The following is a 20,984-nucleotide window of genomic DNA, read 5'->3' as shown; positions in this document are numbered from 1 at the left end:
TGCGGGGACGCAATCAAAATATCGTCCACATAGACTAGGACCATGATGCAAGCTTCTTTCTCCCGCCGGAAATATAAGCAAGGATCCGCGTGAGATGGCATCAGACCCAAATTCCGCAGGACCTCGTCCAGTCGTTTATTCCATTGACGGCCAGCCTGCTTCAGTCCATATAGGGCTCGTTTAAGGAGACACACTTTATCTCCCCTCTGCAGTACTCGTAACATTCGATCAGCCTTAGCACCAATCTCTGTCCCTTTTCCTTCACGTTTTAAGATTTCTTCAAGTGCCTCTTTGAGGAACACCGGCGTCTCCATGAAAATTTCTTCATCCAAATGGCCATTTAAATATGCAGTTACAATGTCCAATTGATGCACGGCCATCTTATACCTCGCCGCCAGGGCCATCAACAACCTCAAAGACTCCAAACGAGCCACAGGTGCAAATGTTTGTATAAAATCTATACCCGATTTTTACGAAAATCCCTTCGCAACCAAACGTGCCTTTCGACGATGCAAACCTCCGTCGATTCCGAACTTCTTCGTGAGAACAACTCGGCTGCCAACCACGCCACGGTTTTTCGGGCGGTCCACCAGCTCCCATGTATTCTTTTCGAGCATAGCCCTCATCTCCTGCACCACTGCCTCCTTCCATTGTTCAGAGTTTGGTCCAGTCATGGCCTCTTCAAAATTAACCTCAGACATGAAGGCTACTTCCTCTGCAGCATTCGCATCGTAGAATACCTCGTTGTCATTCAATGCGCCTTTCTCGTTCGGTACATCAGGGTCCAACATTTGGACTCGCTCATTCTCCATAGGCGTTTCGGATGCATTAGCGGAGTTTATTCCATCATCTGGGACGCTCGTCGAACAATATAGTTTCCTCGGCCTTCCACGAAGTCCTGTGCGAATTAAACGAGGCCTTCCAGGCCTCCTCCGCACAGTTTCTCCCGGTTGGGTAGACGTCGACCGGTGCATCATCTGCTTGCTCATTATTCAGAGAAGGGACAGACCTAGAAAAATAAAATTCGACCTCCTCAGGATGCCCATCAGAACTACTCTCAATTGCTTCCTCGTTCGATCCGACCGGGACATTCTTGGCTTCTGGCAAAAATCGCACGTCCCTGGACAAAACTATCTTACAGTCAGAAGGGACCCAAAAACGATAGCCCTTTGTCACTTCCGAATACCCGACTAAAACACCCACCTTGGCTCGGGTGTCAAATTTACCCTTCGACGGGGCCTTATCAAGAATGTAGGCTTTCGTACCAATTACCCTTAGATGCTGCAGACTTGGTAGCTTTCCAGTTCACATCTGGAATGGTGTCTTCCCGTCGATTGGTTTCGATGCGCATCGATTCCTCAGGTAATTCGCGGTATGAACCGCCTCTGCCCAAAACGACGGCTGAAGACCCCCTTGCATCATTAAACACCTTGCCATCTCGGACCAAGGTTCTGTTCTTTCGTTCCGCTATGCCGTTTTGCTGCGGAGTGTAAGGGACCGTAAGTCGACGCCGAATTCCATGACTTTTAAGAAACTCGTCAAACTCTGCACTACAAAACTCCTTGCCGTTATCCGTCTGCAGGTGCTTTATTTTCTCGCCTGTCTGCTTCTCGGCATAGGCCCTATACTGCTTAAAAACAGAAAGAACATCGCTTTTATTTTTTATAAAATATACCTCGCACCATCTCGAGAAATCATCAATGAAGGTAACACAAAATCGAGCTCTTCCCTTGGACTCCGTCCTCATTGGCCCACACAGATCCGCATGTACGATCTCCAATCGTTTATTGGCTCTGCTACTACGTCTCGTAAAAGGTAAAGAGGTCATTTTACTCTTCGCACAAACCTCACAGAAAGGGAGACTTTCGCTTCCTTTCAAATTGACATCAAGGACCTGCTTGTTCTTAATCATCTGAAGCAGATCCCGGTAATTGACGTGCCCTAGACGCTCGTGCCACAATGTCAAAGTCTCTTCGCTACGACTTGACGAAATTGCACAAATCTGCTTGTCTTCTTCTCTTATATAGTACAAGTCACCAATACGATCAGCGACAACCTTGATTTGACCTTCAGAGTTCTTCACTCTTGCACCATTTTTATGAAATGTAACTTCATATCCCTGATCAGTAATCCGAGCCACCGACACTAACAATAAGTTCATTCTTAAGTCAGGAACCAGCAAAGTTTCACGTAATTCAATCGCCTTATTTCGAGTGCCATCATTTATTACCAACTGTACTGTTTCCTTGGCTTCAATACTGGTCGAAGATCGACTAGCCAGCTTCAGCTCTCCAGACTCCACTCTGTTCAAATCTGAAAAACTATTCGCATCTCGACATATGTGAGATGTGCTTCCACTGTCAAGGCACCAACGATTACACCTCTCCATGGACTGTGTATTGAAGGCAATACTGTCCATGCCATGGGTAGTCAGAAAAACATCTTCTACTTGTGCTGTTTTCGCACTAGGTGCATTACGTCGTGGACACTCTGGAACTTTATGCCCTAATTTACGACACTTGAAACATTTTACCTGCCATTTTCCATTTGGGGTGCTTGTATTATTATTATTATTATTACGGTTATCTTCTTTACTTGCAGGCACAACCTTTGGTGTCAGCTTTTTATTCCGCCAAACTGCCATTGCTTCAGTCCCACCACCAGAGGAATTTTGCCTACGAGCCTCACTTTCTTCCAGAATTTTTATTTTTAAAACCTCTGGTGTAGGCAACACATCCTGAGACTCAATAGCACACCGAAAGTTTTCAAAACTCTGTGGAAGGCTATATAATAGCATAATACACAGCTGATCTTGATGGATCTCCACTCCCATTGTGGCCAGCTTATCCACTGCATCAAAAAATTTATCCATGTGCGACAGTACATTTTCTCCTTCTGGTAATCGCTGCAATATCAACTGTTTCAACAAGGTGGCCTTGCGTGCAGGCCCCTTAGAAGCATAAACACTTTACAATTTAATCCATATTTCTCGCGAAGTAGCGCATCCACGAACTTGTTGTAGTTCACTTGGACTTATAGATAATATAAGATCAGACTTAGCTTGCTTATCTGCTTGCAGCCATGCATTTACTGCAGCCTCGGAATCTGCATCGCCCTCGATTTGTCTCGACTTTGGTACGTCTCCACAAACGTATTGCCACGTGTTGTTCTTAGTCATCAGAGCTTCCACTTGCATGCTCCAGGAGTCATAATTCTCCTTATTCAATAACTCAATCCTCATCGGGTGCGACATTTCCGTTCAATTAGTAACACGAGGATCAACGAACACGTGCATAACCTCAAAAATAGAGGACGTAAGCAAGTTTCACTTAAACACACAAAAAAAACTTTCTTAACTGTTTCCTAATCGCCTGGGCCCATAACCTGTGAGCGCGGTTTGCGTATAAATTAGGATCAGTGAATACAAGAAGTACTTTTATTATCAAAGCGTACATGTGCTCAGGGGAACACCCGTAGACAGTTAGTCAAGAAAAAGGAGAAAATCGCAGATACAAAGAGAACGATCGCAACGCATGCGCAGTAACACGCCATCTACAAACCCCGCGAAGGATTGAAAGATAATAGTTAATCACAACAAGAACTGGTAGATCGGATTCCAGAAAGTTTAGGTACCTTTGACCGGTTAATGTTCCATTAAAAAAATGTGGACTGATAATCCATTTGTCAAAAATTCCACACCAAACGTTTTCGCTGTACCGTATTTGATTGTTAGTGTTTCCCATGAGGCGTAGATTTTCAACGGACCATGTATGTTCATTATGTCGATTGAACATCCCATTGTTTGTGAATGTCGCCTCGTCTGTCTAGAGAATTTGAAATACAAAATTTTCATTTTCCTGAATATGCCGTAAAAAATATTGGCAACAGTTCATTCTTCGGACTTAGTCCCCAGGCCGCAATGTTTGCCCAATGAAAAACCGATAGGGATAAAAATTGTGTGTTCTTAGAACTTTTGAACTTTGAACCGAGGATTTGGAAATTCCACATTCTCTATCCAGATCTCTCACGAACGCATGTGGATTTAATTCAACGTTCGCCAGCACTGCTATCACACTATGTACCTTCATCTTCAACGATTGGTTCCGGCACGTTTCGTTATGGTTTGTGGAAGGAGCCGTATTGGCGTAAATTGGACTCCAGTTTGTAAAAATACGAACACGAGGATTATTGGCGATTAGGATATATCTCTCGATACAGCCTTGCAGCCCAGTACCATTTTGATTGCATTTACTAAACAAAATGAACATATCAACTGCTTCACTATTCGTAAATGTCATGATTTCGAAACACTGGCTCGGCAAACGATCGCACACAGGTAGTGAATAGTTACTGATGGAAATCTTAATCTTACAGTGACTAGTATTAGCAGCCGCTTCATGTTTACAAACATTGTAATGGAACAGAACGCAGGTACTCCGGAATATTTGCCGAGAGGCCGAAATAATTCAGAGAACTTTTAGCTTCAATAACTTCCTAACGAATAAGTTTAGGGCATAAGTATGTTAGCACTTTTATGTAGAGCACAAGAAACTGCATCGATTGGCACAGACAAAAACATAGGTTTCCATTTTTTTTTTAAGTGCAATTGCGTTTTTCTGATGCACCAATGCACAAAAGTGCATAAAATTAGTTACATATTATGTACAGTCTGATACCATTTAAATTTTATTTATAACATCTTCTTCAAATCGCGACTTTTCATCTAACAACGGAACTAGTCACGTTCTTAGATGAAAAGTCGCAATATTCGGAAATTTTAATTACTTGTAACTTCTAAGTGCATTAACCGATCTCGATGAAATTTTCAGTTTCTTGGATTGTTTGCGTTAAGTAGGCTACTGCGTTTTCGATGTGGTCCGGGGTTTTTAGAGGTATACTACAGTTTAATTTCTCGTTAATTATTGCTCTAAAACTGTTCCAGTTTGTGGTATTGCTGTGTAGTGTGGGCGTATCATCTATTTGGAGTGATTTTTGTAAATACTCTAGTAGCATGAGGGTATGATCGGAGCTCAGTTCCGAATTTGGCGATATTTTAAAGTGCATCCTGCTGATGTTTTTGGTTATGGCAAAGTCTATGAGGTCAGGTGTCTTTTCGAGGACCGTTGGCCCGTAGGTGGGCTCGCCAGTCGATATTGGTGTTAATGACAGCCTTTCTATGGTGCGCAACAGGGTTGTACCTCTGGGTGATGATCTTTTGGATCCCCATTGCCTATGTTTGATATTATAATCCCCGGCCGCTATGAATTTGTTTCCTAGGTTATTGAAATAGTTCTCATACTGTTCCATAGTGAGCTTGTGCTTTGGGAGTGAATAGATAGCTGATATTTGTATTTCTCCGTTTGTGGTTTCTATTGTTATCGTTGATGCTTACAGGTAGTCGTGTTTGGTGTTGTTATGGAGATGGTGTTTAATGCTATTTCTTATAATGATAGCGGTACCTCCGTGTGCTTTCACTAATGGATGTTTGGTTTCATATATTGTATAATGTGGGATTTTAACGTAGTTTCTTGTTATAAAGTGAGTTTCAGAGATTGCCATAATGTCAGTATCGTAAGTGTGAATAAACATTATAAGTTCTTGTAGTCTTTGTTGTAGTCCGTTACTATTCCATGCCGCTATTTTGATTGAATGATTCATTATTTGTTGCTATTGACGATTTTTACTAGTAGTTCTATCATGGAAGTTATTTGCTGGGTTTGTTGCTGCAGCAGTGTAGTTTGTGTTGCTAGCATATTGATTATGAGTTCTGTGTTTTTAATTGATTGGATTAGGAGGATTCTGTTTCATTGAGGTAGTTTGAGTGAATAGAGGAAATTTGGTTCTGATTTTGTCGGTCTACGTTATGTTCAGCGGTTACTTGGGCGTATGTTCTATTGCTTGTGCACAAGGGTTGGGCATGATTAGATGTGAGAGTTGGTGTCGATTTATATGCTACGCTGTTTGGCAAAAAATTGTTATTTGTTTCAGTTCTTTTCCTTAACGAGGAGTATAGTTTCAATTGCAGCTGTTTCCGCACTATGCAGCCTTTGTATTTAGTTTGTAGGATGTTTACCCTGGCAATTGCTACACTTTACGTTTTCGATTTTACCTTGCTTTGGACACAATGTCGTGAGATGGTTACCTGCACACTTGACACAGACTGGGGGTCTGTTACAGTAGTTTTTCCTGTGACCGTGAAACGTGTTATATATTTATCTTTTGTACAACAATGGCTCTTTCGCTGACGCTGGATAACGCTTACAATATAATATGAAGAAGAACGGCTTTTGTCGTTGTATTTGCTGGTGATCGTCTTCGTCTCCTGCGTGAAGGGGATCCTTTTGCCGATTCGTCGACGTCTCCTCCTGAAACCTTCCTCACTCCTTTCGGGTCGTAATGTTTGCTCGACAGTGGTAGCCGCTTGCCTCCTCCACGTCGTTATGTTTCTCGGTTTTTTCTCGGAATAGGCCGTTTTGATACAAAGACGATAATGAAATAATTTGAAAGACTACTGATGAAACACTCTATTCGCGTATATCTCGGGCAGATCTCTCTTCTCGCACGCAGCCCGTCACGCGAAGTTCCCTGTCAGCCCCCCCCCCCCCCCCCCAGATAAGGAAGCGACACCTCTAAACAAGTAATAGTTTTTTTATGTTGTGTATATGTATCTTTGTTGTTATTATTTGGTTCGAGTTCTATTATAAAGAGTAGCAGTGGTTGCTTAGTATCGTATTTAATTATATTTTGTATTGTTCTGACAGACTGGTTGTATTGTTTTAATTCTTCTATGATTTTACTCGCATTTGTTTTTGGGTGAATTCCACAGAGTATTACTTTATAACTACGATCTGTTTTTGTTTGGTAAGTGTAAAAATTTGCATTTTTGCGTTTTAAAGCGTCCACTATTTTCCTATCAAGTTCTGACGACTTTAGCTGAATTTTTATTTGGTTGTCTTTTAATTGTTTTAAGATGTAGTTGTTGTTGCCTGCTTGTTGCTCTAGCAATTCCATTAACGGCTCTATAATTTGTGCTTGTATGTATATTGGAGGAGTCAGCTGAATCGGTTCGTGTATTGTCTACTGTCAATACGCTGTACAGGGTGTAAAAAAATTAATGGCCATGTCTTCAGGGGGTGAACCTACATCCTAGTATCGGTGGACATTTATAAAAAAACTTGCGGCACGATTATTTATAACATTGAAAATTAATATTAAATTTTTTTTTACATCAACGTATTCTGCGCATTGAGAAGAAAAATAGTTTGAGAGGAACCATATGTCGCAAACAAATCGTTTGGTCAGGAAAAATTATTAAAAAGTTCACAGCGATTTAATTGTGTAGTGTAATACGTAGAGATATGGGTCTACCACCGCTCTGCCACTTGGACGTATCTTGAGTCCTGGTACAGCGGCGTGGGTATCCCTACCGGAAAAGATCAATACAGTAAAAGCTGGATATATGCAACAAACATTGGGACCCAGACGTTGCATATATCCAGCCGAGGTGTCGATTCTGGGCATTTAATGTTGCATATATCCAGTCTTGGTATCGATTCTGTGTCCGTACAAATCGTTTGTACCGTGCCGCGTTACCTATTGTACGTTCGTACAAATCGTTTGTACCGTGCCGCGACACCTATTCTACGTTCGTACACAACATGCAACATGCAACACGTTGTTTGATGTATCTTTGGTGTACGGCCTGCCTTGTACATATGTACAGTTTTATTATTATTTTAATAAATAAATATAATTCAAATTATATCGTGTTTGGTACCATTTTAATCAGAAAAATCTCACAAATGCGTTAGTAAAAATTTCATTAAGAAAAAGTTAAAAATAAAAAAGTTTTATCGTTCAATTAGTATTAGTCACACCGATATTACGGTCGGATCATATTACACGGTTTCCTCGCCGAGCGGCCCGGTTCGGCTTAGGGGGATCCCCCCAAGTGGAGGGGATAGCGATGTTGCATATATCCAGCCAAACTTTTGTTGCATATATCCAGCTTTTACTGTTCTGTGAAAGTAAAAATCTAGTCGCTCGAAAGCTTCTACCCGAAATCTCAATTTTTCGATTTTTTTTTGCGTTTTTGATTTTTCACACCTGGAATTTACAACCGAAAAATCTGAAAAAATTCACAATCATAAAGAAACATGTCTAGAATATTTTAGAATTTTTGCAGATTTTTTGCATAATGTTAAATAGGAGAAATATGGGAAAAACTACTTTTTCTTTCTTACCCTGTAACTACCCTCCTGGTTGAGGTACAGGGTTGAAACTTGGTGTACCATGGTTTTTTGGGATAAGATATCGAATGGTGTATTGCGAAGTAAAATCGGCTCAAGGGCACTTTTGACCATCTTATCCTGCTATACCCTTTCACGTTTGTTCGCCGAGAGCATTCGTTTGGGCAAAATGCACAAGTCAGTACGATGGTCAAGATACATACGTCCAAGTGGTGGTAGACTCATGCCTCTACGTATTACACTACACAACCAAATCACTGTGAATTTTTCAACAATTTTTTCTGACCAAACGGTTTGTTTGCGACATATGGTTCCTCTCAGACTATTTTTCTTTTCAATGCGCAGAATACGTTGAGGTAAAAAAAAATTTAATATTAATTTTCAATGTTATAAACAATTTTGCCGCAAGTTTTTTTTATAAATTTTTTGGTCCACTGATCCTAGGATGTAGATTCACCCCTTGAAGCTATGACCATTAATTGTTTTGCACCCTGTACATGTTATCAGAAGGAATTTCTTCTAGCCACGAGATAGTTTTTTGTGTGTGAGCAGAGGTCTATTGCGGGGTTTAAAGTACCGACGTATGGGTGGATTTTTCTTTTTTTGCTATTATGAGGATTTTGTGTGGATTTAGCTGACTTACTTGTGGTCATTTCATCATTATTGGTTGCAGGATTTAATACGTTCCGCAAGGTCTTACTGTACCCCAGTTTTGAGATTTTTAACTGTATTGGTGTCATTTCAGGTTCGGTTTCCGTGCTGGTGTGGGTACACAGACACGGAATCGCACCCAAACAGCCTAGGTGGCTGCTTTGGGTACACTTAGGTTTCAATTATACTGGTGATATCTAACTATGTTTACAACTCGCGAGCAGTACGAACAAACGCTTAGCGAAGACTCTTATTTATCATGGAAATATAACTTTCTACTTTATGATTTTTAAGACAATTATAAGAAGGTTTCTTGTAAATTCAATACTATTGAAAGCCTTTTCGAGATGAAAATGTAATACTATTCTCTCAGGTCTAGCGATAATGGGGAAGTAAGAACGCTTATTGTTAGCGCTGTTTCGAAATACAACACTCGATACAATCGGCGAAACAATAAATATTTTTTCTATATCATAAACAAATTTCAAAACTGTCTTCAATCGGGTGTCGATTGATAAAATCGTAATGCTCGTCAATCGATTTTTAAATTTTAAATTAAAGTATTTTATCATTTTATTGTTGGTATCTAAAAATAATAATAAATAACACGGAAGGAGAAATAATAATTATGAAATAATAATAATAACAAGAAAAACATTATAGATATAAAAAGTGAATGTACAATATATTAAACCCCAATATTGGTGTTGATTACGCATAGCTACGGCACTGACTAGCCGATGAGAGCGAGTTATGGGCGTCTGGCGGCAAAACCCCGTGCACGTGCCACTGACAGATATTTTTTCGATTTACACGAATTGCATACTGCTCCAACACTTACCCTAGATAGTTTCTTCTTTGGAAATGTCTACAGAATTCGGTACTGTATAGAGAATTCGCGCTAGATAAAGAACTTTTCTTAAAAATACAAAAGTAATACGAAAACAGAAAAAAAGTTTTTTGTTGGACAGTGTAACAGTCAACGCTTGCTCCTTCGTTAACACAGAACGAGCGCTGTTAAAATATTCTCAACTACATCACACGAATAACAATTCTATTTCTTGAACAATTGTTCTCTTCTTTCGTACCTCTATCATTGTTAAATCAATCAAGTAATTTAATTCTTATTGTTTCAATGTTTCAGTTACCATCATAATAGCCACCAGTCAGATCCTCCCCGTTCGGGCCACGATCGTTCAATGCCGAATCTCCTCTCCATGGGATTCGATTGTCCCTTGGCAGCTTTCCCGACCGCTGTGCTTCGTAAAACAAAAGCGAAAGCTCCAGGACTTCAGCGTAATTGTTCTCGTCCTCAATGGGTTTCACGTAGTACGTTGGGTTCGCGTTAATAGTGCCGATTAGAACTATCGATGCTATCATCAGACTCTGTAAAAATAATTGTTTGCCTTATAATTTTAAGTCTCATTTGCATAAATGGTGAACTTGTAGAAGAGCTACTCCCCCTCCGATTTTGATGATTTTTAAATGTTTTTGAAAAGTTTGTCATTCTAAGCAACTTTTTTGTTTGCGAGATATTCGAGAAAGAATATTGTTACTACTACAGCGAATTCTGCCTATAAGTATACGCCCGTGGCCATGTGTGCGCCGGCTCTCTTCCCTATCGTTTCTGTAAGCAACAGCGTGTGGTCCGGCTCTTAATCATACAACGGGTGAGCTGAAAAATCAAATTGTAACATCTGATTCGCGTGGAATATTAGTGTAATCTAACCTGACCTAACCTACACGTATAAATAATAGAAAAATTAAATACTGTTACATATCCAGATTAGGTTAGGTTAGGCTATATCAATATGTCCCGGTGTGTTCGACAGAGGTCCCGGGGCCCACCTTAACGCCCAGTGCAGGTCACCGTGGGGGTTTTAGCCGGTAAAAATTCGGCACTCCCCCCCGGCCCCTCCCCAGGGGGGCTGGGGGCGTCTTTGGAAGATTTCCCCCATGAAAAAAAAGGCTATATCAATATCAATATTTGACAGGTCCAATGTCAAAATTATTGAAATTAGTTAAATTTAATTTTAAACTCACCCGTTATATGAATGGAAGTCGGGCCGTGTGGTGCTGTTGACAATGCAATAGTACTTACAGTTTTTCGTGAATATCTCACAAACTAATCGAGTCCGACATATAGCTTAGAGGAAAAAAGTCGCTTAAAATATCGAATTTTATAACATATTTAAAAACCATCAAACTCGGAGGGGGAGTAGCTCTTCTACAAGTTCACCGCATAAATTGTAGTACAGTGGAACTTCTTTTATATAGTGTAATAGTTCTTAAATTTTCATTATTAACCTTCTAATCGAAATAATAATAATAAAGAAAAATTGGGTAATTATCGATATCTCGCCAACCCCTCCGATTTCGCACATTTTTTAATGTGTTGTTGGGATAATGATTCTAAGCAACTTTTTCCTATACATATAACCGCCGCTTGTTTTCAAAATATTTGCAAACAAAAGTTGCTACTATAGTAAGCAGATTGCGGCAGCCGAAACCTAGCCGGGTATCCACTTGGTTCAAACGCCCGTATCGTATCACCGTTCCGAACCCTTTTGAAGAGGCAGGCGTTGCCTCGTTGCACGCCACAGCGTGCTACGGCTCTGACAATATTTCTTTGTTTCTTGACAGAAACGGTTCAGCAATAGGACTGGGCCACTATAGGCGAGGAGTTTCGTTTTGCTGCGTGCTGTTCCAAAAGAACGGAGGCAACGGACCCATCCGAAAAATTTGCCGATTCTTTGCCGTTGCATCGAAGAAAAGGTTCATACGTTTGTACAGTGCACCGATGAGATGTTGCGGAGGCTAAAGCCGAGTATCCACCTGTATCAAACGCCCGTATCGTATCACCGTTCCGAACCCTTTTGAATAGGCAGACGTTGCCTCGTTGCATGCCACGGCGTGCTACGGCTCGGACAGTATTTCTTCATTTCTTGAAAGAAACTCCTATAGGCGAGAAGTTTCGATTTTCTGCATGCTGTGTCTTTATTGTAATTGTCCTAACCATATCGTGTTTGGTATCATTTTAATCAGAAAAACGTCACAAATATCTTGGTAAAAGTTTTATAAGAAAAAAATGAAAAATAACAAAGTTCAGTCATTGCATTAGTATTATCTCACTGATATATTCGATTCCAGATCATATTATCTCGAGCCTCAAGTGTCATGTTTCCACTTGACATAACATTTCGGGCCTTCGCCTGGGTATGTTGTTTTTACGTTTCAAGTGGTCTCCGAACCTATGCTTTGAACAGCAAGAAACCGACAATTTTCGGATCGGCCCGTTCCTTCACCTCCGTATCATAGCCCAATAGAACTTTCGATACTCGGCAACGGAAAAATCTCTGGAAAATTAACATTGTCCTTTTTCAATAATCACAGAGGTTCTTATTAACATTGCTCTTTTATGTACAGCGTATCACCGAAGATAATTGATCTGTTTAAATATATTTAGACGATAAAATTTGTCTAAATTAAATTAGATTAAGTTCATAAATAATTTCATCGATTTTGAAATGAATCCAATAAAGGATAGGTTCGGAGACCACTTGAAGCGTAAAAACAACATACCCAGGTGAAGGCCCAAATAGCTATGTCAAGTGGAAACATCACACTTGAGGCATGGAATAATATGATCTGGGATCGGATATATCAGTGAGATAATACTAATGTAATGACTGAACTTTGTTATTTTTCATTTTTTTCTTATACAACTTTTACCAAAATATTTGTGACGTTTTTCTGATTAAAATGATACCAAACAGGATATGTTTTGGACAATTTTTACTTATAATAGTGTTTGCTATTTCTGAACTGTGTCTTCTAAACAAAAAAAAGAACCAAAAATAAAAAAGGACAATTATTGGTAGTTTCTATATGTGTACGAATACGCATTTGTTGTTCGTTTTTAACATTTGTAATTTTTTAAAACTTCAGAATATTAAGATCGCATTATTTTCAAAAACATTCTATTTGATGGCACCAGAGAGATTATTTTTATTACATCTGCAAGTTATAAACCGAGTCTCAAAATTCCTCCTTTAACTTGCAGATGTAATAAAAGTTGTACAGTACTAATTGTAAGCGACGGACTCCTAGAATAAAGAAACAGCACGCAGCAAATGGAAACGCCTGCCTCTTCAAAAGGGTTCGAAACGGTGATACGATACGGGCGTTTGAAACAAGTGGATACCCGGCTTAAGGTGTATAACGGGTGAACTAAAAAGTCGAACTTGACTGGTTTCCATGATTTTGAATTTTGGCTTGCACGGCCGGCCGCCTCATGGTGGCCGGTATATTAATCTAATCTAACCTAATCTAATCTAATTCACTAATTTAATTTTGTGTTAGATTAGGTTCGGTCATGTTAGGTTAAATTAATATTGGATTTTTAAATTCCACCCGTTATGTATCTGGGTGCACGGTAGTGCACCAGCCAAGTTCTCGCACTACCTCCTTTTACACGAAACAGCTTAGCCGTTTTTCAGAGGCTTAAACCTCGGCATCCGAGGCAGATGGATAGGTATAATTTCGTACACTTGTTAAGTGGAAGGCTAAATTATTCAAATTTGGCCGTTACTTTTTAAACCAATGACCATGAAAGGTGTTCGGTAACGGCCAAGTTTGAATAATTTACCCCTCCATGTAACTCTTCAAAAATTAAATAGCGTTCTTTTAACCTAATTTTCACAAAAGCTTTTTTCAGTATTGCAAGCGTTATTTCTAAGCTAACGAACTTGGCCGTATTTAGTTTGATCTCACAATCTTTTACGGCCATAAGAACTTGGCTCCTATTTACAGGATGTTTTTGTTGGGATATCGCTTGACGGATACCATGCTGTGTTTACAGAACCCATCCCAGTGACGCACACACTGCCACGGACGTGTAGATATACGCAGAATTCACTGGAATAGTAGCAACTTTCTTTTGCAAATATCTCGAAAACTAAAGCCGAGCAGCGGTTATATGTATAGAAAAAAGTTGCTCAGAATCATCATCCCAACAACATATTAAAAAATGAGCGAAATCGGTGGGCTTGACGAGATATTTATAATTACCAAAAATGGTAATTGTATTTCGTTTAAATGTTTATTTCATTTTGTAGCCATGACCGATTTGAAACACAAGGAATCTGTTGGACAGACAGGATTTATTGGATTAAATGGGATTACAAGGTTTAAGATGCAGTTCCTTTTATTTATTTGCACAAGACATTTTACAGTGAGCACAATGCTCATAATTTTCCAGTTTGATAGGCGTCCAGGTAAAATCGCCGAACTCTCCATATCGAACGGGCGTCCAGAAAACTAATTCTGCTAGGGCGTCCAGGAGATTCTCTGTACTTTCTCGACCGACAGGCGTCCAGGTATTATCGCCGTACTCTCCTTGTCAGTCGAGCATCCAGGAACAGTTCTCCCATACTCTTCCTTCTTCCGGTAGGCGTCCAGGTATTGTCGCCGAACTCTCCTATCGGAATCTCTCTCGCTCTTCTCCGGCAGGCGTCCAGGTGTTATCGCCGTACTCTCCTGCCGGAGCCTGCCGACCAGGAGCGGCCGATGGTTTTATCCCGTCCTCACCCTCGACTAACAGCAGGCAAAATAGCCAGATTCGGTCGCGAGCCCTTAATTTATATCCGTTCGTTGCTATTTGCGGCCGCCGCGCCGTAATCAACGATCGCGTTGTCAAGAATGAATTTGGCGTTTTCCGCGCTCGTCTGCTACTCGTCTATACTTGGCTTTTCTCGAAATTGTCTGGACGCTTCCAGACCGCGTCGTTTTCGCGAAGTTTCTTTTTTACCGTTGTTACAATTTCAATTTAGATGTATAGCAGTAAGCATAGTTGGCTTCTCGAAGGAAGATGGCAGTGCCTTCCCCCTAGATTTCCCGAGTTACCGACTCCCTCCTCTTGCAGGGAGGGCTCTTGTCCTGTTCCTTCGGCATTCCCGCGAAGGGCAACGATGTATAGGATGAGCTTCCCTGTATATTGTATACAGGTCTGTGGCTCCCCATCAAGTTTTATAATATTTAATAATTAAAAATTATGTTACTTTGTTTTCAAATTATTTTTCATATTATTATCGTCACAATTAGGATTTTGAGAATTTTTGTTTCCCCTATATCGTCATTTTCCCTAGACTCTACGGCTTAGAGAATATTGATCTAATCGCGAATGTATGTATACATGTAACGAGCTCAGAAGTGCTTCATCCGGATGAAGCATCGAAGGGTTAATATAAAATTATTACCTGACAATTATTGGTAATACAAATGTTTCTTTAATTAAACTTTTATCATGAAGTGTATATAGCGTTCCTAATTAATTATAAGGTCTTATTCGTGTACCTATTATGGTTACATGTATCATAGAAAAGAGAGAATTTTTCACCAAGTTCGATGTAAAGACATTTTATTTTCTATGTTACATGGATATGTGACGAAACATGACTACGATAAATCCGCAATACACGCACGTATTCTCTACGTGACGGACTTCGGTAAATACCATCTAGGACGTAACAGCTAAACTTTCCTTACGACCATAGTTACATCGATAGAAAAGTATTTGATATGAAGCCACTCCTTGCTGTGTGTAAATCATGCTGCCTATAGGAGAAGTGATTTCATAACGAAAAAAATTTATTCGAAACTTCGAAATGTGCTATAAAGCATCTTTGGTAATGAATCGTTAGTCGCTGTCCTCTGATACTTGTAAGGCTGTTGATAACATTTCATGATTAATCATGTTTCATTGATCTTTTTAGAATATTGTATGAATCCCTTAGTTAAAAGGTAAGACTAATTTACAGTAGGCGTTCTCTAATTCTACGTCATATAATTCCTCGTTAGGGACACCTAACGCATGCACTCCGACACTCTCACTTATTACCTACATATTATTTATCGTTAGATAACCAAAAAATGTATAGTTGTGTTAGAGAAACAAACGAAATGCAGAAAAGGCACGCATGCCACTGACGATCAATAATTCGCCGTTTTTAAGAAATGCCCCCCTCCAGAGCTTAAAGTGCAGGCAATTATCGAGCGCTTACTGTATTTGGAAAAGAGATTAACATTTTTGATATATTAATAAATCTACATGAATGTATTGTTGTTAGATTCTTACTTTTGTAATGATCTTCAGTTTGCATATAATATTGAATATAAAGCAAAATTCATGATGTCCTTCGTTAATATAAAATTAAGTGTCAAAAAGAAACTGTTAAAAAACTTAACTTATGTATTAATCTCAATATTCATGCAAAAATTAAGATTAAGTTAAATTTTGGAAGAACGTTGAAGAAATTTAACGTAGACTTTTCTGCTCTGGTATGTAAAGAACAAAGACAATTGAGAACAGAAGTTAAGTTTCTCCTTTACACTTTCCCGTAATGGAGGAAAACCTAAGTTACACGTGATAGTACCACATGTCTTTCGATCATTTTCATTTATGAAAACAGAAAATGATTTTAGGATGAATAACTGTAGAAGTAACAAATAATTGTTACCTTTAATTTGACTCATCGATTCATCTAAACCTAATTTTTAGGCAGTAATAGCAGTAATCTTTAAGAAGCACACCAGTTCGACGTTAATTTTACAGAGTCCATCCTAAAATGAACCTGTTTTGTAGGTAAAATTGCAAAAAATGTAATTATATTTTTGCTAAAATTATAAATCATCTGGTCTTTAAGGACAATTTTAAAATACAAAAGTTTCATTCAACTAAAAAGAATACTAAATACAATAGGTCAATCATTCTCGATCATTGGCAAATGTTCTGCATTCAGTATCTGTATCCAAATTATGGATACAGCAGGATATTTAATCAATGTTGTTTATCTTGATTAAGAGAAAAGAAATAATGAGTTCTTTAGTGAAATATAGTAGAGTAAAGATGACAAGGGTGAACATCGATAGTCAAGTTATTATGACTAGTCTCAAAATTGGCCTCCCAGAATTATAATATGGACAACATTGTAACTATTATAGTTTATACTAGGTTTGCAGGAGAACGATTTACAATTTTCTGATTCTATTCTTTACATCTGCTATTTGTCTCCATTAGTGCAACAACAACTTAATTATAATTTCTTATTTATTCGAGTACTTTTAAATGGTTCATATTTTCTGTAATTTAAAATAAAATGTTTTTGAGTTCAGAAGCCAGTCATTTTTGTCAGTCAAAAATAATTACAGTTGTAATAAAAGCATGGTTCCTGCACAGAAGAAAAGAGTATCCTTTTTCGATACATTTGTGTTACAGATATTGTAAAATATCGTAACAAAAGTTACAATGTTAATTGTTTATATTAGGCGTCGAATTGACTTTTTAACCTTAATCCATATAACGGTGGAGCATGCAGAGAGCCTCGAATTTAATTTAATCCTGTATTTCATATTATTTTCATTTTCTAGATATTAAACTCTTTCTCTAAAAGTTATTCTTCCAATATATGAAACCCTTTCATTTCAAAATTATACATTTAACTTTATGTTAGTATCCTCATATACGTTTTGTAAGTTTGGGTCACGATTGTCCCAGGCTTGGCTATTCAAGGTTTAAAAGAAAAAGCGTTATGCTCAAAAATTGAATGTAATCACGTTCTACTTATACATAGGTAGGTATCCAGGCATGTATAGTTAGTACCCGAGGTGTCCCATTTAAATTGATCCACTCGAATATCTTCGGAAATATTGATGATACAAACAAATTTTAAAGTTGTATGATTTCAGGAAGCAAATTATCTGGTGAAAGTAGCTTTCTTCTATATGGACGTCTAGGAAAGACATAAAAATAACCTTAGTTTTTATAAATTGCAAATGGTGAATCTGATCTAACATCCTATTAAACCAAATTTTATTATTCAATATTCCTGTGACTATATTCCGTTTTTCTGAAGTTTAGGTCATCAGAAGGTCACAGTATTATAAGTCGTTGAACTTGTCTGGACATCTGCTACAACGTTATAGAATCAAAAATGTATCGTGTTATTTTAAAAAATTAAGGTGCACTAGATAATTTGTATCCTGAAATCATGTAACTTTTGTCTCAAAGATTTTTTGTGTATTATCAATATTTTCGAAAATATTCGAGTAGATTGATTTAAATGGGACCCTACATAATATGTATTACAATGTATGTACATGTATAATAGGTATTCTAATGTATAATATATAATGTGTATAATCTAATGATTTTGTACAATGAATTGTACACAGTTCGTTAATAACTTTAGTTCTTGATGTGACACAAAATAAATAAAAGGAATATAAAAGAATAAACGTCAATAGTAGTTCTCTATATCGACATCGAATAAAATTTCTACGTTCACTGGGATATGAGTGAAACTGTAGGTGAAATAAGTTTGGAGCTTCTTTTGTGACGCATCCGTCGTTTCCAGGAAATTCTCAAGGTTCGTCGACCATGTAATATCTGTATGACAAACGCCAATACCCTTTGCAAACACGGAGCTTATTGTACACTCGTGTCTTCACGTTTTTATCACAGCGAAATCTCTCCACACGTTTGCGATCTTCCGCAGATTTCATTGCTGTTACAGTATACTATACCCTCTTTAGTACAAACGTTCTTATATTTTTATCATTTTCATGTAACAAGTGTAAGAGATGAAATAGTAAGACAAATATATGTAGAGTATATTTTGAATTATTTAGGACAAGCGGTGTTTAAAAAATAAAATTCAGTAAATTCTCTTGTTATATTGCCGATTTTCACACGAATTTTCAATCATATTCCGTGTTTTTACAGAATTAAAGTCTGATGAAGATAGTACTCTACTATCTTCTTTCTTTTTTCTAAATGAAAGCTTGAAAGCTTCACAAATTTTCCACTTCTATAGCCCCGACCGCGGCAATATGACAAGAGTCTACTGTAAGCAAAATCGTGTGCAAATGGAATTAACATGGATAAAAATGATTGAATTTTTATTAAATAAGCGAATAGTATGTTACGAGAGGCTAGAGAATAAAAGTATAATTAAATATTAATTTCATTATTAGCACATTATCAGGTCTTAACACAATCAAGCCTATTTACTCATAACAAAAATATATAAGGCTTTTAAAATCAAAGGAATCCAGGGGATATTCTTTTAATTTAGAATATTATATTTAATAAGTTAACTAACCACTTTAGTTCCTAATTCAAACATTTCAAAAAGTACCATTTGCATCCTTTTGTTACTATTCTTATATCAGACACTTATAAATTGGAATCAAACGAATGCAAGTAAGTAACATTTATTTCTTATTTATAATATTATATTCAATGATTTAATTAAGCATTTTTATTCCTAGTTAAAAAATTTCAAAGAATATATGCAATATATCAAATAATAGAAAAATTTGGCAAGGGATATTTGAATTCTTTCTCATGATCATAGTGAATTGTCTGCATTTAATGAAGGAGTAAATGAAATTTGAAGATCAAATTCTTGCATTAAAATAGAGTTGTATATTTCTTATCTTTAATGAAAAAGCTGGTGTTTAACAGACGTTCGGAGGCTCCCATTAAATGTCATATCTAGTAGGGAAATAAGTGTTTTTATATTTAAAATATCTCAGTTCTGATACATAGAATGCGGAGGATCAGTTTCATTGCCAGCTTGTTCTTCAAGTTTAATTCCATCAGATTTTTTTCACGGTGGAGCACGTAAAAATGTCATCTATCAAGAAATACCAACTTTACTAGAAAATATGAGACAACGAGTTATTGCAGCTGTGCTGGAATATCTTCAAAGGCAACAAGACGGGTACGTGATTTAACGATACAAAGATTGCAACTTTGTAATGACGCAAGTTTCACTTACAATTAGATGATGGGACATTAGCGATTTAATGGCGACTTCTACGGTGAAAGTGGCTATGTATGTTATAACACAAATGAATGTTGTCAGGATATGTCAAATAAATCAGATCGAGACCAATCTTCAGAAACACTGCATATTTTATATGCACATTATAATGCATTTATTTTAAAGCGTAGGTATTTTATGACACGCTGTTACAAGTTCGTTCAATCAAGCATGCTTAATTAATGAGCTATTGAAAATTGATTTGGTATAAATTTGATATAAATCTGCACTTTGATCAAAACTGGTCAAAGATAATATAAATAAAATGGTCGATTTGGAAAATTTCGTAGATAAAATATTGTATATTTCAATGTTTGAATCGTCCAACGGAGGATCATGGAGAGAGTCACAATTTTAATTTAATTGTGTATTTCATATTATTTTCATTTTCTAAATTTTACATTGTTCATATATGAAACCCTTTTGTTTAAAAATTATACATGTAACTTTTAAGTTTATATACCTTGCATATGTTTTGTAAGTTTGGGTCATGATTGACCTAATCTCCGTTGTTCAAGGGTTATACACAGGTTAGAATTAAATCAGGTTTTTTTCTTTCTTTTGTGAAATTTAAAAAATAATGACGATTCTTTAAAGAATTCTTAGATAATGATCTTTTTTCACAATGATCGATTCAATTATTGTAGTACCGATTCGAAGGATGATCTTAATAGATAATAAGAATGCAGACTCGCGTGATGGTAATACACGTCTGCTTGTAAAACATACAAACCGGAAATCGATGTCCCGGCTGCTGTTTCCGGCTGGGAAGATCTAATTTCTCATTAGGATCACATACATTATCTCAAAAGGATACTGTTAATTAAAGCTTTATGTATCGAAAGCTAATTTCTATCGTTATTCAGTGAAAATTATTTCCTTGTACGATAATGATTTACTTGCTAATTTCATGGTTAGACGCGGTGCAATGAAAAAGTAAGTTAATAATACACATAGATTCTTTGCAATTGTTATTTAATATTGCTGATAGTGCACATTATGCTCGATTAACCCTCGGAGGGCGGATCAGGGAGAGAGCCACAATTATAAGTATTTCTTATTACTTTCATTTTCTAAACTTTACGCTATTATTTTTAAACTATTCTTCTAATATATAAAACCGTTTTGTTTAACAATTATATATTTAACTCTAGGTTAAGATTTTTGACCTAGCCTTCTTCGTTCGATGCGACGCGAT

At 37.5% G+C, this 20,984-nt stretch overlaps 1 protein-coding gene across 9 annotated transcripts in view; it reads right to left on the bottom strand.

The window, feature by feature from the left end:
• The window catches only part of LOC117605853 (endoglucanase E-4), a 60,058-nt gene that overhangs the window by 31,096 nt on the left and 7,978 nt on the right, over positions 1 to 20,984 (bottom strand). For all 9 annotated transcript variants that reach the window (XM_034327626.2, XM_034327628.2, XM_034327618.2 and 6 more), the window contains one exon: positions 10,049 to 10,286. In XM_034327626.2, coding sequence (XP_034183517.2) covers positions 10,049 to 10,286 — 238 coding nt within the window. The remainder of the gene's footprint in view (positions 1 to 10,048; positions 10,287 to 20,984) is intronic.

This window comes from Osmia lignaria, chromosome 2, assembly GCF_051020975.1.
Source record: "Osmia lignaria lignaria isolate PbOS001 chromosome 2, iyOsmLign1, whole genome shotgun sequence".
In the NCBI taxonomy this organism is placed as follows: Eukaryota; Metazoa; Arthropoda; class Insecta; order Hymenoptera; family Megachilidae; genus Osmia; species Osmia lignaria.
Note: the sequence above shows the minus strand (reverse complement) of the source record. Positions and strands in the feature narration are given on the sequence as shown.